Source organism: Hirundo rustica, chromosome 3 (assembly GCF_015227805.2).
Source record: "Hirundo rustica isolate bHirRus1 chromosome 3, bHirRus1.pri.v3, whole genome shotgun sequence".
Lineage (NCBI taxonomy): Eukaryota > Metazoa > Chordata > Aves > Passeriformes > Hirundinidae > Hirundo > Hirundo rustica.
In genome coordinates this window covers 24,049,780-24,073,463 of record NC_053452.1, presented here as the reverse complement: position 1 = coordinate 24,073,463, position 23,684 = coordinate 24,049,780, and the positions used below count along the sequence as shown (strand labels likewise).

General features: G+C 38.7%; 1 protein-coding gene across 4 annotated transcripts in view; it reads right to left on the bottom strand.

Annotated features, from left to right (window-relative positions):
- KCNH1 (potassium voltage-gated channel subfamily H member 1) overlaps window positions 1-23,684 on the bottom strand; it is a 182,590-nt gene that overhangs the window by 65,593 nt on the left and 93,313 nt on the right. For all 4 annotated transcript variants that reach the window (XR_005700140.2, XR_005700141.2, XM_040059764.2 and 1 more), the window contains one exon: window positions 13,024-13,220. Coding sequence is in view for 2 of the 4 variants with exons in the window: in XM_040059764.2 (XP_039915698.1) it covers window positions 13,024-13,220 (197 nt within the window). In the remaining 2 variants the exon portion in view is untranslated. The remainder of the gene's footprint in view (window positions 1-13,023; window positions 13,221-23,684) is intronic.

Below are 23,684 nucleotides of genomic sequence, written 5' to 3'. Positions count from 1 at the left end.
TTCACCCACCTCCATGGAGAGATACCAGATGCTCCACTCATCTCCTGCCTCTTTCTCTGTTTAGCTAGCTTCTCTGCTGAGAAGCTCTCTTGGTACACGCAGCATTCAACAGGGGGAAGGAGGACAAGCCTGTATTTCAAGTACCATTTTTCTGGCCTCTCCTGACAACTTTGTCCTTGTTTTTGCTCACTCAGCTGCTTTCTTTAGTACGCTTGTATGTACTGTTAAATACTTAGAGGGTTTTGTTTCAAAGCAGACACAAGGCCCTTTGCAAGATTGCAGCACAGAACTAGAGTCTGCTCTTCCACTACACAAAGCATAATTCAACATCCTGTGCCATGTGTTGCAGACTTTCAAAGGTCTTCTACACAGAGTGGAACCTATGACTAGAAAATCCTGGTTCCACTCCCCGTTGTCACTGAGAATCACTGTACAAGACAGCGAGTCATTTAATCCTCTACATTTCAGTTTCCCTTCACCTAGGGACAATGAATCATGCAACATCTTATAAAAAAGAAATAAAGAAATATAGCCCCATATGAGCCCTTTGGATGAAGTACTCCATCTGTATACCTTAAAATGTCCAGTAAAGAAATTTCAACATGTAATAAAATTACAATATTATTAAAGCTAATTAGGGGCCTTATGATTCTACAAAGCATGCTTTTCTGAACAGCTCTCTGAAGAGCATGATGGGGTTTGGAAAATCTTACTGATTGGAAAATGCAGTGAAAAAAGTAACATGCAATATTTAATGAGAGATTCTCAAAGAGCATACCAAGAAACAACCCCTCAGTATTTTTGAAGTTATGCCTTCACATCATTAATAAATATGCTACATATAAAAATAATGGAGCAATTGCAAATTTACATGAACTTTTATAAATTTTGGGAATATATGACAAACCAGAAGCCACAAGTTTTCCAGACTCCCTTCATGGTTGCATCTGTGTTACAGAATGATTTGGGTATGAATGCTGAAGGTCATTTATGAACTACTTTGATTGTCGAAGACAAATGACCGTTTTCAAGGTTGCTGAAAAAGACCACTGTAATGCTTCTATGTTACAGGATACAACTCATCCCAAATGACATTCCAAATAAAAGCTTTTCATTATTTTTTTCCATTCACTCCCATGAATTTGTCATTGGACTAAATTCCTCTTTCAGAAAGGGTACATAATAATTACTGAGAACATGTAAGCCACTGAAATTTTTACTCCTGCAAGACTTGTTGCTTGAGCAATTTCAAAAGTGCAGACAAGGAAAACCAAAGGTTAATATTTCTAGACTACACCAAATTTCTAATGGCAAAGTCAATATCCATTTGTTAGAGCTAACACTATTTTCTTCCTGTTATTGCTTTGCATCTTAGCATGACAAAAGGTTACAGCATCCTCATATTTCCACTCTAGCCAATCATCTGATCAAGTATGTGATGGAAATCAACAGCAATTTTGTTTTCATTAATCAAGATAATAACTGGCCATAAATAACATCTTCACAGTTACTGTGAAGTAACAGTGAAACCCTGAAAAACAACAAATTGCACATCCTCCTATTTAGAGGAAGACTGCAATGTGCCTCACTTCTGCAGCACAACAAAGAATGCTGGAATTTACATGACATTTAAATTTTATACTAAATCCAGGCATCAGCCTTGAAGATGGGAGACACACGTGTAACTATTCCAGTAAACCTGGGCATAACATTAGATCCTTTTAAAGTATTTTAATGTTTGAGTTTATGTTTGTGCTTTGGTGGGGGGTTTTTTGGTTTTTTTTAAGAAACAAAGTAAAAAAGAAGGTTCCAAAAAGGGAACATAATTCTGTATTTTCACACAAGACAATGCTTGCAAAAGCAAATCAATCTAATGTATTACAAAATTATTGTGGCAGAAATTTTCTTGGATTTTCTGATGTCAACTGTGTAAACGAATAATGAAAACGTTTTGTTGCATAGTATATTTATTACAGAGCATATGGGAGAAATGACCAGCCATGAAGTATGTCAGAAGGTGGAAGCACAGCCTCTGAAATTTTAAGATGGAGGAACAGCATGTTTATATGAATTGCAAGGCAAAGCCAGGTTGCAGAATGCTGGTGAAATGTTGCAGATATGGTTTGCCAAGTCACAAAGACTTGGAACTGTGCATGTGTGGAGTTTTCCTTCTGTGTTTGGAAAAGATCCCAGGAGATGGCAACAAAAAGAACTACAATGGTATCTGGTAGTAAAAGCACAAAGTATTAAAGTCCAAACACTTCTTTAATTGGGTATTGGGTTTTCACATTCATAATGTTGTACTAATTAAAAATGGATTTAGCAGACTAAACTCCTGATAAAAATCTGGTGCAAACATTATGCAGTGTCACAGCTGCATAGAGAGACAATGGGCTTGGACCTGTGGTTAATTATGTTCCCTTCATATCCAGCTGCATGGCTGTTTGTGGATAGTGAAATTCCATTCCAAGTCCTGTAAGGGCAGCATTTTGGGACACTGAGTGTACCCAGAGTAGCCTACTACTGTAAGCTCCTGCTTCAGTTGAGGGAGATATTACTGAACACAGTGTGTGTGTGTGTGTGTGTCTTTATATATATATATATATATATATATATATATATATATATTTATATTTATATTTATATTTATATTTATATTTATATTTTTATATATATATATATAAAAACCCACACAAGATGCTGAAGTTCACACCCCCCCCCCATTCTGTAATGTAAAAAGCAAAAGAGAAAATTAATGGGAACAACAACAAAAAAGCCATTAAAAGAGGAAGAATATTAATATTTTCAAGCAGAGCTAAGACCCCTCTGCAGTGTGCTAATTTAGGAAAAAATACTCAAAAAAACCTACATAGTACATTCACTTGTAAAGGGATTTTACATTCTACGTCAGTGTCAGGTATCATATTTCTGTTTGAAAATCTGAATTCAAACAGGTGTTTGATATAGCACATAACAAAATACACTTCCTTTGAGGAAGGAATCATGCACAGTTTGAACAAAAACCCAGTTGCTGGCTGAAAAATACCAAACAAGAGGAGTTGATTTGTGATCCTATTCTCAATGTATTTCTCAAAGTCAGTTCTTATACTGAGCCACAGCCCAACACACTCCTTAACACTTGACTTTAGCTGAAGGAATAGCTGGTAGCCACAGTTACAGCAGATGACTGGCAAGGTGCCCTCTCAAGTTTTGTTTGCAATTATTTCGTTCCCATGATGGCAAAGCGTACCGGATTTCAAATTCAGAAACTCTCACAAGGCCCCACCTCCTCGTTACTCCACTTCAGATCCAGCAATCAAACACTCCAATGTGGTGCTGGAGAGGGCAGCAGCTTGTAGAGCAGGTTGACATCAGACACCGTGTTACCTGCGTGACTTCTCGTAGCAGGCCTGAGACTAAGGGATGTGCCACGCTCCTGGCTGTTCCCCACACAGCAAGATGCTCATTCAGAGCCAGCTAAAAGGGTGATTCTCAAGGATGGATACAGGAAAAACATCAGCTGTCTACACACATAGGTTAGTTTGACCTCTCAGTGTTTGCGGTTTATCTTTTCGCAGATCAGGCTGGGAAACTGTTTTGGTTCACACAAAATCTTAACAGGATTTGTTGTATTTAAGGTGAGCCGCTTTTTTTTATGCCCATCATGTGGCATAGCAAATAGAGCCCTCAGAGGAACTACGGAGACCTGGTTGAGGCCCACAGAGAGGGAAAGGACCTCCTTTGTCTCACTGTCCAAGAGCTCATAGTTATGATAAAATCTCAACATTTCAGCTAGAAAACAGAGGACGTGGAGGAAGGGTTTGGTCTGCAGTCAGGACAACAAAGTCTCTACACAACACTAGCTGCAACCTCCAGGACTTTCTTTCTTTTTTTTTTTTTTGTTTTCCCATGGGAGCAGTTATTTCAGCTTTCATTGCAATGCCAAAAAAGGATCAATTGGATCACTTCGGTTATAAAGTTGATTGCTTAAGAAGAAGGTTGGTCAACGTAACTCAGCTTTCATATTGCAGTTATCTGCATTTTCTCTCCTTTATGGAGTACCTTGAACAGGTTGTGTTTGGATCTGCAGTCATATGAGTTCAGCCCTTAGTGACCCTAGAGAAGACCAGAAGGTCAAAGCTGTTATGCCAGGAAATCATTTCCTTTTAATAAGTTTGTCCTGGACCCAGCTGCTTCCCAGAGCAGAAAGATCATTTTTAGAAAAAAATAATACAGGAAGATGTCGAGTCGCTATTCTGTCTTTTGCTTGGTCAGTAGTGCTTCACAGTGAAGCACCAGGTTATATCAAAACACAAAACCACCAGGCCATAGAGGTTAGCGTGACATTGACATAATTAGTGCAATTATAATACATGATAGAATGTGGCACACACATGCAAAAAAAGCCTGGGTAGCAGCATGAATATATTGGGAAGAATGTGCGACATTGGAATTACTTGGGAGCTTCAGCAGTAAGTCACTGTACATACACACACACACACATACATATACACAGACCGAGATGGCAGGCACCAAAAAAAAACCCTGTACCTTATTTCTTTAATTAGAAATACTGAAAAAATTTCAAACCCCGGCCACTCAGTCATGGTAAGCAGAAGACTGCTTTGTAGAAAGGATAGGAATTCTTTGAATTCCCCTGGAATGTCCCCTCTTTACAAGCCTGGTGGAGGATTGGACCAAGTGGTGGAGTGCCATGCAGACAGACTCCACTGAACACACCATGCAGACCGACCCCACATATTACACTGCTATTTCTCTAAATCAACACATTGGTAATAAAAAGCATGAGTTTAAATATAGAATTAATCCTTCCTACTGTAAAAATACTAGCAAGAATGTCACTGTTTTCACAAGGAAGACTAGATTTCCAGACTCTGTAAGAGCAGCTACACTGTCTTTTGGATTATTGTCTTGTGTCCCTGGTGGTGGACCAACATTTAGAACTTCCATAGGAAATGCATTTTCTATTATAAAAAGGCTTGGGGGAGCTATTCTGGGGAATCCTCATTCACTCTGAATAACCTTTCTCTGTATTAAAATTATTTCTATGCTTTAGTCTGAGTGGGTGGAGAAGGGTGAAAATCAAAGTAATGCATTTTCTTCTGTTGTGATAAACAAGTTGGTGTGGGTGTGTGCCTAATGTTAAAATGAGACAAAATCTTTATTTAATGTCAACTTTCTATTACTCATCTGAAAATAGCTTCACAAAAGCCAAATGTGTCCTTTTTTAAGGATAGAAAGAGTATGAAAACAAATTTTAATTCACCATCAACATTGTTAAGGGCATTTTTCATTTACTCAAAACAGCTTTCCATATATGGAAAGACTTTATGAACACTACACATTTCAAAAAAGTCAGAATTTTTTCTTTTATATATAAGGCTGAGTATTTTATGGGTCACTGAGGGGAAAAAAAAACCTTTCAAAAACAATTCAAGCAGGTCTCCTCAAAATGTGATAAAAACAAGCATCAAAGCATTGATTCAGTTTCTGGATTGATGAATGAAGCACTTAATCCCAATTTCTGGTTGACCAGAACTCGCTCTGTTTACTGCATTTTTCTTCCAAGTACTGACATGGAATTGGAATGTCTTTATTGACATAACAAAACTATTGACACAGTTTTCCATTATTAGAAAACACATCGTGAAATACCCAGAATTCTGGCTTTACAAATTTAGTCTGCACAGATTTAATTCCTAATTCAGTGATCAGAATGCAAATGATAGTTAAGAATTTAGTGACCAGCATGGGAAAGCCCATAAATCTACAATGGCACTGAATAAAAAATATTCTCTTTACCGAAGATACTTCAAGGCAGATATGGTTTTAGCATCAGCTTCATAAAATAATAATATTCTTCCATTTTAAGGTGAATTTGAATTTCACCCATTCCAGCTCTTCCATCAATTTTATTGATGATTACTAATACCTATTGATGACTCTATTACTTTTAATGGGATTTGCTAGTGAATAGCCTATCAGAATTTCAACAGCTTAATATTGCTATGAAAAAATACACAGCTTGATTTGAATGACATACTAAGTTACTTCTTTATAACAACTGTACAGATATTACTACAGCACCTAAGTGTATGAAAATTACTCATTATTCATAGTAGCAGAAGGCATCTCAAACATGTGATGAATTCATTAAATCAGTTTAGAAGGGATTAGTCATTTAAGAGCATTCTAAAGAAGCATTTTGCTACTTAGTCCCAGAGCTTTTTCTAAGTCACAGCTAAAATTTACATGACAACATATCATGTAGTGAGCAACAGCAACAGAATAGTTTTATTGCCTGTTTTGGGTTTATGTGGTGAGGGGCTGATAGCAGACAGGCTGCAGAGATGGCTTCTGTGGGAAGGCACCTGAACCTGTCCCTGTGCTGGACAGAGCAAGTTGTGGTTTGCTCCAGGATGGACCCAGCGCAGAGCTGAGCCAGCGGTGGCAGTGGCACCTCTGTGGTAACATATTTAGTTAGGAAAGAGTAAAAAACACTGCACTACAGCAGCTGAGGGAGAGAACTGACAGTGTGTGAAAGAAACAACTCTGCAGACACCAAGGTCACAGAAGGAGGGGGAGGAGGTGCCCCAGGGGCTGCAGCAAAGGTTTTCCTGAACCCACGGTGATGACGACGGTGGAGACTGTGGAGCTGCAGGTTATCCGGTCCGGCTCATGGAAACCCACGGTGCAGCAGGTTACCCATGGAACCCCTGCAGGATACTGAGGGGACCGAGGAAGGGGCAGATCTTCTGGCCAGGATCTGTGGCTCCCCAAGGGATGCATGCTGGAGCAGTCTGTTCCTGAATGACCGCACCCTGGGGAAGGGAGCTGCACAGGGGCAGTTCCTGAAAAACTACCGCCTGTGGGAAGGACACACATTGGACAAGTTTGTGAGGGACTGTCTCCCATGAGAGGGACCTTATGCTGGAGCAGGGGAAGAGTGTGAAGATAAAGGAATGGCAGAGAACAAGCGTTATGAACTGACCACAACCCCCATTCCCCACCTCCCTGTACTGCTCAGGGGAAGGAGACAGAAGACTTGGGAGTGAATTTGTGCCTGGAAAGAAGGGAAGGAATGGGCAGAAAGTGTTTTTTCAGATTTTTTTCCTTATCTGTTTTTATCACACTGATTAATTGGTAATAAATTAAATTAATTTCCTTTAGTCAAGGAAATTTTTGCTGTTTTGCTCATGATGGTGACTGGTAAGTGATCTCCTTGTCCTTATCTCAACTCACATGCTTTTAATCTTATTTTTCTCTCTCTGTCTTGTCAAGAAAGGGGAAGTGATACAGGGGCTTGATGGGTACCTGGTAACCAGCCAAGGTCAACCCACCACAGTGTTTTAGAACTTCATGGTTAATTAAGTTTTCTGTTGTACACACACATCCCCACTATGTAAATTATTTAGCCAGATCTTCCTCTCTATAGGGCTCCAGGCCAGAAGCATTAAATAGAACAGAAATAAGTCTAGAATTTGGAACTTCTGGAAAATAGATAATGGAGTTTGGCTTGAACACAATCACACATGTCAACAATCACTGTAGGTGTATGAATGTTAAAGGCTTGCAGTTCATCAAATCTTCTCCAAGAGTGGGTGTTAATGCTTTACCTGGAGGGTGCAAAAAAACTACAGAGGAGGAGAAGAAGGAAATCCAAGGGCACATCCTCCCGAGACCATGAGGTCTCGACTCATTGACACAGCACTACGATCATCCACAGATGTGCAAATTTTAGGACACACAGTGCCTCAGAGCACGTTCAGTACAGAGTGTAAAGTCTATTTGACCAAAAATCTGTGGGCTAGCTAAACAGTTCTCTGTTACAGACAGCTAGAATTTAACACATCCAAGGCTGGAAAAAAGATGCAAAAATGCAATATGGAATCTACCAACGATGAAACAGAATAAAATACGTTTTGTTGAGATTGACAGAGAAAATGTGACTACAAGAGCATCCGACTCCCTGAACAGCTTTGAAAAAGCAGCATGGGAAAAGAACATAGTGCTTAACTGTTTATTTACATTTGGACATTTTTTTTTGGAAATTGACAATTTTGCCTCCTTGGGAATTTGGCATAATTCCCAAGCCACAGGCCCTTCCAGACATCTCAGTCAGGTCCAACGTCCTCGGTTTTCAGTGCTGTAAGATGCATGCCAGTCAAACATCAAAATCCTCTTCCCACAGGACTTGTGGGATTGTTTTGGTGAGTACAAACACCAGAGAAAGAAGCAGGTTGTCAGTTTGACCATTATGAAATCCATCATCAAATGGGATGATATTCCAAAATCAAAACCTTTCTCTTTTCAGTATAAGAAAGATTTCTTGAAACCTTCCAGAAATTCTGGCTTTTGTGTACCAGAAAGAATTCTGGGATACCATTTTGAACCTCTATCATGAAAAAGAATTTTAAAACTTGTCATGTGGAAAGGCAGAATATAACACCATGGGCTGCCCTTCTGAAAACGAACTGCTGCCAAAGCCCCCTGAGATTTAAAATCAGGGCTTGAGGCACTCCTAGCTGAAATGTATGATTTGAGAGAGGTTCTCTCTCTAGTCAGAGCTTACACTATCAAAAAAAGAAAGATTAAACTAATGCTGAAGAGGAAAGTACAATTACATTTTAAAATTGTTTTTTGAAAGAGATGCTGGGAGTCCTGTCCACTGGCACAGTTGGAATACCATAGAATAAAAACACCACTACATGTACAAAGCAAGTAATCGTACACTGCCAAGGAGAGAGACTATTCTGTTACAATCACTGCTCTCTCAAGTATGTTCTGACTAGGAGCTTTGGCTCTAACTCACTAAATCATGTTTGATTTGTAAAAGTGCAGAACATCCTTTGCCACTTCTTTCACTCCAACAAAATCCTGGTAACTTACCTAGATCCTACTGCCTTCCTTCTTTTATAGCAGGATACAAATTTCAGCTTCTGGGAAAGCTACCTGGGCTTTCTATCATGATGCTCCAAAGCAGTCAGAATTAGTCATTTAATCTCTATCCAGGCTAAAATGGCTTACTAGAGAAATCTCAGCTTAATGAATTATGTATAAGAATTCTCCATTTTATGTAGTGTGAGCAGACATTTGAGCTATAACATCATTTATGGCTGCAGCAGAATGGAATGAGCAAATAGAGGGTGGTACAAGCCAGTGGAATTTAACATTGGTCACAAAGCTTGCACACATGGAAAGAAGCAACTGCCAAAGCCAGAACACTTGCCAAAGGCCTTTCCCATTCTTTAAGACAGCAAAGTCGCACCCCATCACAAGCCAAAGACAATGGCAGGTAGCTATGAAGCAAGCTTTTCTCTTCTTATGCTTCTACCAACCTGGAGTTATGATGTCCAATTTGGAAACCCAGAAGTGTTTGAATATTTGGTGAGAAAAAACCAGACCCCCTCCATCCAGCCTATGAATCCTGCTGCCCTCCCAACCTGCAGTATTTCTTTTGTCCAGCATACCCTTCATGAGGGTGAGTTTGTCACTTGACATTCCCACAATACCCCCAGTGTCTACACTCTGGTTCCTCTCAAAGATTCCAGAAATGGAGAGAAACATCAAGTTAACCTGCTTTAATTTCAGAACATTGTTACAGCAAGTATTGCTGTGAAAAACCTATCAGCTTCCTTTCAGCTGCAAAGTCTTGAAGTCCAACACACAGCACCTGCAGGCACAGACTGCAGTTTCCTAGGATGGTGGAAAGAGAGATGCAGCAGATGATTATCCCCCTGTTCCCACTTAGATGAAAATTTCAGTGACTGGCAGCAGCAGGAGTTAATTAAAGGTCTGCTTTCTCTTTTCCTTTAGGAAAAATGAAAAGTTTCCTAAGTCTGAGCTCCACTCTGAGGTAACTAGACAGCTAATAACTTCAGGAGGGATTTCAGTCCCTTGAGGAAACTGCTCAGGAGTCACCTGACAGCAAGCTGACACTTTCAGAAAAGAGGATATTTCACCGGCATGTGTCGAGGAAGGAGTGAAAGGAAAGTGCTTTCACAGCACAGACAGGGACAATAATGACATGCCAGGCACACAGCACTGGAAACTTTTCCCTCGGCCACAAAGTCTTTAAGCATCACAGGCAGTAACATTTTATACCTGCAGGCCTGTTCTACAGAAGGTATAGAGGGGATACACGGACCAGAAGCGTCCTGCCCTCCCAGCTCAGCTCAAACCACATCAGGACAAGACAAGGAGGAAGAGCAGCACAAGAAATGTTGCCTTTTACTTTGCCTAAATCCAGCTCTAGGTCAAGACCAATTGACCATTGGCAGGCAATGTACCTGCGTGTCTGCTTATTTCTGTCACAGTCATCAGCACGTGGGTCCAGACCCAGCGAGGGGGGAAACATCTCCTCACTGGCACCAAAGGGACAGGGAGACCCAGCTCCACCAGGGATCACTAGAGGAGAAACAGCACCCAAGGAATATGTGAACATGGTAGAAAATGGACCAGTGCTAGAGCTCACTTAAGATGAGTGAAACTTGGCTACCAAGCACCTAGCACTGCATAGTGGGACTTGGGGACCACAGCCAGCTAAAGGCTGAAGATGGGGACACCTCAGAGGAACAACCAAGTCTAAAAAGATGAGATCTTTCTGGGGAAAAAAAAAAAAAAAAAGAAAAAAAAAAAACAAAACAAAAAAAAAAAACCACACCAACAAAAAACCAACAAAACAACAACAACAAAAAACCACACCAAAAAAACCAACCAAACAAAAAACCTCAAAGCTGTTTTTTCATGTGTTTGGAATCTGTATGAATATATTTGGGAGGAATATACAGTATCTACATTTCAACTAGTCAAATACTTCTGGAGCCAGAGATGGAATTATTTATTGAAATTAAAAGTGCAATTCTGGTATTTAAACTCTGAAGAATATGCAATACATCACAAATGTAACTAACAGAAGGTACCAGTTCATGTTAATTCTACAAAATTCCATTTGCAGAAATAGACCAGAGAAGTGTTAGAAGCAACAAGCTGGGAACCTATTTCTATTTAAAAAAAAAAAAAAAAAAAAAAAAAGCTATTTAAACCAGAATAAATTTCCATTTCTAAGAAGTTGCCTTTTACTGTGCATCACCTCAAATCTCTAAAGTATCGTACCTTCCACACGTTTCCAAGAGCATATATTATTCACATTATTTAACATTTTCATCTGATTACAATCAACCTTCTTTTAATAAAATAGTGTTACAGTCTGTTAACCTAGAACCATCAAACTCTTGCTTCCATTATCAATCAATGCCACTTTTCTGCTGACTGCAACTCAATTAAAATCCAATTATTTGAATAACTGGATGGAAATTGCTATCATAAGATGCACATTTTTATTAGGAACATTTTGTGTAGAAAATTGACAGCACAGGAGTTGTGATGCTATGGTTAAAAAATGTGTTGTAACCTGGGCTGGGAAAAGCAATGACAACAAATATGGAGGGACAGTGTCACTTCTGGAGTAGGTAGTTGATTCTAAAGTTGGGCCTTTTGGCTCAGAGCAGGTCCAAAATGATGTGAATTCTGCTAGCATTACTATGAGTTTTGAAAAATTGGTCCTTCTAAGCCTCAAAGCTTGCTATTTCTACAGATTTTAAGAAAGAAAAAAAATAGTTATATATTCTGAGAGTATCTTACCACATTACCCATGGAGTTAATTATAAAATATGTCAGACAGTGATACTGATTCTTGAGGTGACAGCAATGTCAGATTCTTTAATTTCTTTTATTTCTTACATTAACTAAGACCATGTTTATTAACAGGACATCCCTCTTAAGATGCTTGCAGCTGTGTACCTTCATTTGAAAAAAACTCTTAGGAGGAGTTTTTAATTCTTAATTTTTAATCACATCAATTTTCTATGAGAGCTCTGATTTATTACACCAAAGTGTGGATCACACATGCTTCTTTCATTCCACACTAAAAAGCTGTATTCTTTTATACTGATAACATATGCAGATAAAAAACATCATCACACTACTTTACTTTCAGTAGGCCAACTCTACACATTTAAAAAAAAAATCTTATAAAATATCTAGTTGTAAAGTGTAATTTTACAAAATAGATTTAAAAGACAAAAATATTCCTCTTTTTTTCATGTCTAATTATCTAGGACTTACTTGGAACCTGGAAATTACTATGGAGAATCATTTTTAGGAACAACAAAGTCTCCTATCAAACATATTTCTTTAGCTGATCTCAAATACCCTTATAAAGCAAGTACAGGCTCTCTAATGTATTTCTTTTCAGTGTAATATTATTGTCTTCTACTTTGCACCATAAAATCATATAATCTGAATTATACCTACTACAGTTTTAATAAATTTCTGCAGAGGTTGTTCACTGAAGATTACACAGAGGATTTAAACTGGGCTATCAGATTAAGATTAATGGCTTTTGACAAAATAACTTGAAATGGCACACAGCAAGGAATGAAAAGAGACAAAAAAATCAAGGATAAGAAAATGGAAATATTATAGATAAGCAGAGTAATTCCAAAATGTGGTTTATCATAAAAGAAACAACTCTTGATAGAATGTCATGTTCACAGTACTTTTACATCGTGTTTACCTTAGTTGACTTTTGTTCCACATATTAGATTTTATATTTTCCCTGTCATTTCCCTTGTGATTTCAGGCAACATCCCTAAAATATTTTTAGCTGCTTTACAAACTATGAAGTTGCATTAAGTGGTGAACACTGTTTATCACAAGTGCATGACAGTTCTCATATATGCTGGAACCTGTCTGCTTCCTGGAAATGCATAATACTTTCACATACACACAGTCTAGCTCCCTCTGAAGCTAGCACTGGAATAAATACTCATAGCCTTTTGACTCTACAGGCTAGCAGAGTCTCTTAGGGAAGCTCTGAAAAGTCATCTTATAAAAGGGGTCCACAAAAAATTCAAGAATTCGAGCCATTCAGTTTTTTCATGCAGACAGTCCTCAAAAGTGAGATAATTTACACAACGTGTTAAAATCGTAGCTACTTACCCTTTTTCTCAAGTTGTAGGTCAAAATGAGATTTCTGGAGAAGGAGTGTGAAAAGGCTGTGTAGAACTCCAGCACTTTCTGCAAGGCATCCCTTTTAATCACATGAAGATCACAGTAAGTCAAAGCCCTTACATTCGCACAGGACTGGGCGAGAGTCGACTCCTTCCAGAACACATCACCAAAAACGTCTCCTTTGCCTACAGAAAACCAACAGCATTGCTTTCAATAACAGCACTATTTCCATCAAAAATATAAAAGAACAGACATTCATGCAGTCAAGTTTCTCCTATTTTTGCACTCAGGAAAAAAAAAAAAAGATCCGGGAAAAAAAAAGAAACTTTGAAATATTTAATTGATAACTTTTCCCATTACCTTTTTCTTAATTACAACTTCATAGCATAGCGTAGCAAAACTTCATAGGAACAAATCATACTTAAACAGTGTTCTATGTGAAAAGTCTCCTCTAAATAACAATAAAGGATTTTCTTTAAAAAACAAGAAAAGTGGTACATTCTTGGCTCGTGTTCTCTTCTGATACCTTTCAAAGAAATTAATTAAGGGGAAATGGTTTTTGCTTCCTCCTTTTAACTGTCACACAAAGGATCTGTTTCTTACATCTGTGTTGTTGATTAATCTGGCTAACATTTGCCCACTGTTCTGTCAATAAAATTATCCTGCATCACACATCAATGCAGTTACAGGCTGCAGCTATAAGGAGTCCAAACCAAGAAGAGTACAATTAAGTATCCCCAACATAACAATGACAAGGCATGGAAGTTTAGCTGTTTCACACAGGAGGGAAGAAAACAGCCATTTCCTCACACCCTTCCCATGTGCATGTCACTGTGAGCTCGGGGCAGCCATTGAAATCCCTGCTGTGGAATACTGCAAAGGATGGCATTTGCACCAGTCTGGGCACTACAATGCATGGCATGTACACCAAAATCTAACTGAGGAGCAGCCCCCAGTCAGGATCACGCTGGTGACACCCCAGCTCAGGCTGGGCACAAAAACAAGTGACAAGTTCATTTACAAGAGTAATGGTATTTTTTCTCCTATTTTCCAATACATAATGCTGACAAAAAAAGGACTATTCACTTGTTACCTTGATAATGAAAAGCTATACTGTTCTTGTTTTGAAATGTGTTTTCCTCCCAACCACCTGCTGTGCCATATCGTCACTGCCCATCTCTCTTAAGACCAACGACATGGAAATACATTCATATCTATCAAGTTGTGGTAGGAATGGTCCCTTGCCTTGTAAGTAACACCTTGCCTGTAGCAATTCTTAAATCCAAAGCATCAAAATATATATTAGATTACTGACTTCACCCAGGTTCTTTTAGATTTCCTTCCCTAAATAGTCATTTTTGAAAGCCTATATGAAGTCAAGAGAATTATCATGAGCAAAGAGCTCAAGCAAACTTCTAAATCAAACTCAGAATTCCCACCTCAGCCCTTCAGCTGTACTTCCATCCTTACCTAATCTCTTCCATTAGATGAGAAGCATTTTTTCTTTGAGAAAACATTATCAGCTTGATGGCAAACTACCCTGAATTAAGATAATAAGGAAATAAGGCAATAAGTTGTCATTAACTCTAATGTGTTCCCAGTCTTCCACAGAAGACCTACACCATCCACCTCACAGGGATCTGTTTAGATCCTGACCACTTTAGACTTTATTTTAATTTTAAATGTGTACATAAACTGAAACCACTTGTTCTGTTAGCACGTTTTTCACAAAATTAGGCAAAGACATAATCTTTCTTCCACCTCTACTCTCTTACATGGGACAACGTGGACATCTGGAAATAGTACAAAAGCTTCATATCACCAAGTATGGTGATAGTCCCACAGCCCAGTACACTAAACAACTTTTCTTTTCAATAGCAATGACTTTTCACATTTCCAATTATTTGTATAGTTTTTGTCAGCAGAGAAATTAAAAAATGACTAAAGAAAAAAAGCTTCCATCCACTTAAAACAGATCATCTACAAGGCTTTTAGACAAATACACAATATATTCAAAATTGAAATGAAACAATTTTTATGCACCATAAAAACCGATCTGCTTCACTGGGTAAAAATGGATTGTTTGCTTTTGGAATAAATATGCTTTTATTCACAATCTTCCAGGCAATTAGCTAAACAACTGTTTTAATTAAAGCTCTGGAATCTATCAAGCACTGAATTGTGCCATCACTGATGAGCAACAGTTAGGGCTGGTAGTCCAAGCACAAGGGAGAGGAATTCAAACTCATTTCTAAGTGTATTGCTTAACATCTCCAGACAAGTTTCCCTACCTTAAAATGACAACCGTTATCCTACTGCCCCACAGTGATGAATAATTAGCACAATCCAAGCACAGATAGCATGGTGCTGCTGTGCCTCCCTCAGAAGTGAGGTAAAACAGAAGTTAGTTATGTCTTTTTTTGAAATTTAATTCTGTTTTTCCCGTAACAAGGACAAAGACACAACTTTGTCCTTCACTTGTGGCAGCAACCAGAGTTTCCCTTCGCTGTTTCTAACTCTTCCCTCCAAAAAAAATCTCCCTCCTGCAGTGTTCTGCCACCTCCCATTAGTGGCAAGAACAGCACAGGAAGGAGCTGGGTCTGCTGGTTGCCTGTTGAGCCAAACCAGAGAAAAGCAACACATGAGAGACAAACTCAGATCACAGAGGTCCCTGTTTTTAAGAAACAAACTAAAAAACCCAAAGAAGTTGTACTCTCTCCTTTCATTAAAAAACTTCACTGAAGTTAACAGCCAAATGATCTAGCTGAAAATGTATTTTACATTGTATTTCAGTTTCCAAAGTGAAGCACATGCAGTCACCTCATTGCTTTAGTTCTGTCAAGTCCATTTCCTAAATGATGGGTACCAAAAGTACTAAATTTGATTGTCAGATTCTAAAAAATCCCCATGTTTGACACAGAAAAATGAGGGGGGAAGGAGCAGTAGAAATCTATACTGCAAGAAGGAATTAAAATTCCACCCAGAATTACCTACACTACATTAGAACAATTGGCCTCTTATGCATAAAAGGAATTGCATACCATCTCCCTTTGTCTATATGTTCTCCACACAATAAGATCAATCACTGTGGAAAAAGAAATTAAAAAAAAAAACAACCCAGAAGGGGGGAAGACTAAGTGGGTGTTTTATCAAAACCATCTGCAATTGGAAAGCAAGAAGGGTATGGTGATACTTCTGAGTCAGAAGGTGGTTGGCAAAGTTCAAGGGCTGCATTAAGGAACAAGAGCCAAAAGCCTCTGTTTTTTATGTAACTCCAGGCTTTATATATTTAGGTATTACTTACCTCTGAAGAAAGATTAAAAAGCTAAGGAAATGCAGATGGCCGTTTGTTTGTCAGTACTTTGCATTTCTCATTCCCAGCTTGCTGAATTCCAGATGTTTGCTAGGAACATTATCTGTCAATCACACTTAAAGTGGATGATCTAAGCTTTTACCATCAATCATTTATACTCCCTGCTGGATTTGTGGGATTGAGGACCTTTTCCACCATCAGCTCAGCATGCATTGGAAAGCCAAATAGGTTTCTGCCTTTTATGTTCCCTTGTTTGTTTTAATTATAATAACAAGTGCCCAAATCCTGATATATTTAAACTGTGAAGAAATATTTTATAAAACCGTCTGTTTCCATATTTATTCCTTCCCAGTTTCTTCTCTACATCACATTTGCTTTTTATCTTGTACGTGATAATAAGATGATTTCTCTGTTACCACTGCCAATTCAGCCTGAGTCAGGCATAAGGTCAAGCCACATCCACTCTGTCTCCTGAAAGCAGCAGCAGTGATGAAGATCTGACTATTGCAGCTCAGTCAGGTGTTCTGCTCATTCTGAGAAAAGAACCACACTACATCACATTACACCTGTACCACCTTGACACCACAGCCCTTGGCTTTTTCACTGTTAAAAGAGAAAAGATTAAAGAGCTCTTCTCTCAGACAGAAGATATTCCACTCCAAAAACACATGACTCGTGGAGCATGTGTTTGGCTGATACTCTGCTCAGTCCACTTTTGGGTTCTGGGTATCTCAAAGTCCTAGTGCAATTTTGGTCTGAGAACTGGGCAAGAAGATGAGGCTATGGATTCATGTGTTGCAGGTCTTCCAAGTCAGTATGGATTTTGAAGGCATTCACATGACTCCATGGATTTTCATTATATCAGACAAAATATTCATGTTTGAATCATTCTCAAAGCAACAGCAACGGTTGTGACAACAGCCAATAGCAGAATCTAGGCCACATCCCCTCCCAGTTTGCCTTCATCTACATGTTTGAACAATAGAATTAGGATCTGACGCTGTCAGCAGACCCAAAGGCCAGACAGAATGACCAAACATTGCTCATGGTTGAGCAATGAACGACCAAACCTCAGTGAGCAGCAATGCAGCACTAAGCACATCTCGGCAATCAGGTGTTTAGCAAATACATTTATCTGTGATGCTGGTCCACAGTGGCTGCCACAATGACTCTCCTAGCACAGTTCCCTGGAGCCCCCACATTGGCCTGCACCCTCAGGATCTGCTCTCCATCTCCAAGCAGTGGGAGACACCAACTGCTATAAAAGCAAACACAGATTTTCTAGGGTCGAACTCCCTCTGTGATCACCACTTGATTATTTGACTTCAACTGAAAATCCTTCCTTTCTCCTCTCTTCCCTCATCTCCTCCAAATCTAAGTAAGGCATGCACCTTAAACTTTCCCACTTTACAGAGGGGAGAAAGATTCAAGGAAAGTAAAGACACTGGAGCAAAAAAAATTTTTCCTCTTGGTGCATTAATGCAACAACAACTGTCAGCCAGAAAAACCAGAGCTACCATTTGGCACTGAGGTGGAGTATTCAGTAGCTGTCCTAGAGATAATTTGCACATCTTGAAGCCACTGAATAGCCTCAGTTTGGTTCTCTAACACAGTACAGCTGGAAGGAGATGGTGCATGACAGTGGTTTGTTGCTTTGGATTTTCTTAAGATTTCTCAAGTGCAAACTGAGACAAGTAATGAAAAGTGAATGACCAACTGCACTGCAGAGAATACATTATTTTTCATTAACCAGAAGTTTTAACAACTCTTTTCCTCTGATTAGACCTCCAAAAAGCCCAAGTATCTTTGCCACAGAGACCAAAGTAAGTGTTACAGAGATAACAAACTGGAGTTGCTCTTTCAGTGATTTGCCTGGTGCACAAATAGAAACACAGTGCATGTGTTCATGGTGTAAATCACAGCCTGGCAACATTTTGCAGACAGTTTACTACACAACTGCATCAATTTTCTCTGTTGAAACACATTACTGTACAGACAAAATAAAAACATTTATTTTAGAGATGAGTGAACTAAATCACAACGTGATTTAGTTACAGCTAAAATTTCTATTATGGTTGCTATAATTAAAGCGTTTATTTGTCTCTCAGAATACAATATGGATTATATTTCACTACTCAACATACTGTGATGAAGAGTTTTAAACATCAACCGGGCCCTACCAGGTTTATTCACAAAAAAAGCCAGGAATTTTCACCTGAATCCGCATCATTTATCCTTATTTGCATTTTAATGGTTACTATAAAATGTCATAAATATGTAGCCAGTTCATACAGACTCAGAGGATACAGAGTAGCTCAGGTAACTGGAGTAATAAATACATTTGAATGTATTTGCAGTGGTTAAGTAATAGGAAAAACACAACTCAATCTGTGTTGCATGGGCAGTTTAATTCTCTGACCAACAAAAAAAAAACAACAACCCCCCCCCAACCAATAATAAGATAATTGCATTATCCTTTGAGTAACTTCCTTGATTACTTAGGGACAGGCTTTATACTCTAGATATTGCTGGAAACATACATTAAAGCCCCAAAACTTTATTGTTTGATTTCAGACAGAAAGGATTCACAAGATTTTAAACAGTAAGTTTTGTGCCCTGAAATACAGAAAGTAAATATTTTGAAAACCTCGTGAAATTTGTATCTATCTTCTATTTTATTTTATTTAGTATTTCTAGTAACTCCTTCAGTATAAATTTAACAATGTTACAGAAACATGTCTCTGAAAAAAGTATTCATTTGAGATTTGGAGAAAATAAAGAAAAACTAGAGTTTCATGAATATTTTTTCAATTATTTTTAACCTGTCTTCAGTGAAAAGAGAATTATTCTTCCTCCTCCAAAATTCTGAAACAGAAACAAAACCCCACCAAAAAAAAGGGGGGGAAAAAAAGGAAAAAAAAGAAAAGAAAAAAAAATTTAATTCAGTGGTTCACCTGGCAGAAATCAGGATCTTTATAGAAAGCTGACTTCCTTGCTAAATTATAATTTCTACCTCCTCACACCTCTTGTTGCAGCATGCACACAAATATGATGTGCAAGCCTTCCTAACACAGACATCCTGAGATATCAAGGGGCATGCTGGAGCAGAGAACCTCATCCCCACCAGATCTCATTTTCAGCTGCCAGTGTCTTGGATCATCGTTGTCCTGCCAGATACTGCCAGCTTCCAAGGGGGACCTCTTCCACATGAAATGCTGTTGGATTATTTAAGAGCACTTTATGCAAAGGTGTATAAATTCAAAGCAATAAAACATGAAATGCGCCCAAAAGTTCCCTACTGAGGCCTCTGTTCACAGGAAATACTCCTCCTCCTTACTTACTCCAGCAAGTCATCAAATGTTTTAAAAATCTGTTTTTCCAATACCCTGCACAATCTTAAACCATCTACAAAGAGCAGTGGACAGGAGCTTTAGTAATTCGTGCTTTTAATGTCTGTCAGAAATTAGACACAGAACAAACAAAAAGTCTCAAAAATGGCAAGACCTGATATCAACCCATCCCAGATGTCTGAAGGACAGGAATAAGGAATACTCTCTGTCTGAAACCACCACGTGGGATAAACCTATATTTCTCAATAAGACTTCTAGTGCTGCTCCTGCATCCACCATGAAATTAAAACCTTATATTAATGTAGACCTCTTTATGCCATGGCCTTTTAAAAAGTTTAGCTGGATCTCCATCTGTAATGCTTTTACTAAGTGTGCCTAGACATGCATTGAGCAAATCAGACTCTGAAAATTGTTCCTTCAGTTGATGTTTATTGAACCACTTCAGAGAAACATGCAACTTGTCCAACCTGCCTATATAAATCATTCAAAAACCCCTCACCTTGCAACTATAAATAGAAAAAGCACACTAGAACTGCTGAGGATAAAGATGGATTTTAATTTCAATCATTCCTTTGACAAAGCACCACTGGTCATGTTTCAGTCTTATTCAATAGCACAAACAATGCTGTGATGTTAGATACTGTCAGAAAATTCTTCAATGCCATCCATAATCCTGCAACCATTTCTTAAGCCTGAGGGCTCAGGAGCTTGGCATTCCTAACACAGAGAGGTGTACCTAAATTTAAAATTCAGGTGAAAAATTAGGCAGAGAAGTAGGCCTTCTTCAAAGGCTTGGAATCAAATAACAGGCTCTAAAATAACAGAACTAATTTTTGAAAGTGGGGTGGTACACAGAGCGGTTTAGTTCAGGGAAATCTGAGTTAGCTCAGGTACTAGGGACAGTCTAAAGATAGCAGCCAGGGCTCAGTTAACTTATCTGCCATCTTCAAGTCTACTGAGAAGCAGTTTTCACATGGCTTTGTGGAGGTTGCAACCTTTTCCATGGAGAGGGTCTAACACAGGCAATACTTCTGCACTGCTATTGTCCCTCTAAAACAGACCATCCCTGTGGCACAGTTGCCCTCGCAGTTGGCACTGTCCTGTCTGGATGCAAATCTGTCCCACCAAAATCTGAATCAATCCTCTAGTGTCTACATCTGAATGAAATGCTTACGGCTAAATGAGTAAGCTAAAGCAATTGCAAAGAAAACAAACAATTATTCTTATAACATTTCTTTAAGACTGCAATTAGATCAAATTAAATCAGCAGGAATTTCTCCAACAAAGCAAATGGAGCATTTAATATCCTGCTGAAACAAAACATGGCACACCAAGGTCCCCTACAACATCATGTTAAAACCACAGTCTCCAATCTTGTCAACTTTGTAGCTTTGTAAATAACAACAAAAGATCTGTACTTTGGGGTAATGCAAATTTCACTTCCTCAGCTCCTGTGTGATCTTTAATGTAAATCTATGTGTATCCTTTGCACACTCCCTGCCCCTCTCCCAAAAAATCCCATTCTTGACATTGTGTTACTGTACACTTGCATATCTACATAACATCTCCATTCTGTTATTACCTTTGATAGCAGCAAAAGGAAGAACAACAGCAAACTGACCTGTTGGAGAGCAATTGCATTCCTTACTCACAATAAACTCCTGCCTTGACTTCCCTTCCTGTCTCATTCACTTGCCCTTTGTGGAGCCAGGAGTTGGACTCAACAATTCTCACAGGTCCCTTCCAACTCAGGATATTCTGTGATGCTAAACCAACAGTCAAGAAAAAGGTTCATTCTCTTGAAAGTTTTTAGGTCAAATAAAGATAGCAAGAACATAAATGCAGAACAGCTGGAATGTAACACTTGGGACAAACTGTTTGGTGGGAGGGTGTTGTTTTTTCTTTTTAACAACATCTTCTAGTTAATGCTATTTGCTCATCCAGTGCTCCACTCTGAAGACCACTGTGGTTTTCAGGGCTTTGTTTTTCAGTTAAATAAAAGCTTAAAACTCCCTGTCTCTAATCAAGTCCACAAAACTAACCTTCAGTCTTACCTTCTATACACACAAGGTCCCCTTGCAGGAAGTATCAAGACCATTTCAGCAGCTTTGAACATCTCATATAAGTAAAGATCTGCTGCTCAGTCAGGCCCTCTAGGAGCCATTAATTGACAAATTTTGCAGCAGTCTGAAAAATGTAAGCACAAGACACTGCTTTTCCCACTGCTATCTAGGAAAAAAGTTTGTCCCCTTAATTTTCAAGGGTCTTCTCCTTCCTCTCTCTAGCTTCTTATTGCAATGTTTTCCTAAGTGTCAAAAATTACCCCGACTTCAAGCAGAAAGACTTTGAACCATCTTGGGTATTTACAAGGTCTCCTATCCAGCCCTTCCATGTATTTCCAGAAAATACATAAGAAAAGTAATTTTTGCTGCTGTGACATGCTTTTCTGCAATTTTCATTAAATTTCTAAGCACACACACAATGGGAGACATAGCATAGGAATTAGCACTTCTCCAAGCAATGGTGAGGAGAGATTTAAAAGGTTCAGACTGAAAGGCTGGAGGGCAGTGAAGTGCCTTTTCCCCTGCATATTCCAAAGAAAGCTACAGTCAAACCTTATGGTCTGTGCCTGGAACACAGTTAATTCAGGAGGGATATTTTAAAGAAGTTATTTGACAAATTAAAACATAGCCAATCTCCAGAGCATGAGTAGGTTTTAACCTTACATAGACCTGCAGTAAAGTCGGGTTTTGAGATGGTTAGTGTCTCAGCCTGAAAGACCTGCTCCAAAGCAGAGAAACTAGAGCTGCCAAATGAAATGCACATAAACACTTGATTGTTTCTAACAGAGGAAACAAACCCTCACATTTTTTCTAACCGCATTGGGATAAAAGGCTAAGTCTTTAAGTAAGAGTAGCTCAAACAGATACTGTCAGTCTCAGGTGGATAAAGCAGCATCAGGCCAAGTGGGAGAGCTTAGGAAAGTTAAAAGCAAAGCTAAGTTGAAAACATTCTCTTAATGGAAGTCCTGCATGACCTGTGCTTTGCTCAGATCTCTTCAGGGGCAGAGATTGTGTGATTTGTCTCAGTCTTCCTCAAAGTGCTGAGTGTACGTCAGCACTTCATCCTACACAGTAACAGCAGTGTCAGTGGAAGAACACCAAACTACCAAAAACAGAATTGTGTCTCATCCAGGGAGCTCCCCACCAGCTCAACATCCTTTCAACATAATCCCACTCTCATACTTACACATGAACATAGAAAACACAGTAATAGAGTGGCTTTTCTTGCTAAGTCTTCTTTTTCTGACTCATTTGTATTGGAATGAATCACAAATCGATCACCTGGCTGAGAGGTCATTTTCTACATTTTTGTTTCTGTTTCTTTGACACACAAAAGCCAAAGATTATGTCACATGAACATCAGTAATTTCTGCATTTTAGCATAAATTTTGCATAGAATTAAAAATATATATCTTTCATCCCAACAAGTCAAACTTCATATAAAGTGCATCAATTTCTTTAAATATTTACTGCAAACATGCAAAGAATTGAGGTTGAGGTTTTTTTCTGATTTGCATATTTTTGTGTTTGTGTCTTAATTTAAATTAATGAGAAGGCAATCTTAGGGGACACACAAAAATAGTACTTTTTTTCACTGCTGTGCAATTTCTTCCAACTCAGTACTCCTATTAATCCAAGTCAATCAAAGTCAGTCCTTTGTTCTAAGAACATAAGCCTGACCTGAGAATATACCTAACTCCAGGGTATTACATGGAACTCATTTGGAAGGACATTATGCAAGCGTACACAATTCACTCCAGGGCTACACAATACACTCTTATATGCCAGCCTGCAAGGTTAAATGATTTCAGAACTTGAAAATGTTTCCTATGAATTGGATCCTTTAAGGATTAAGTGCAGTTTGCCTTTGGTTTATGTAATGCTGCACAGCAGGCCCACAGACTGATTCAGAGCTGCAATTCA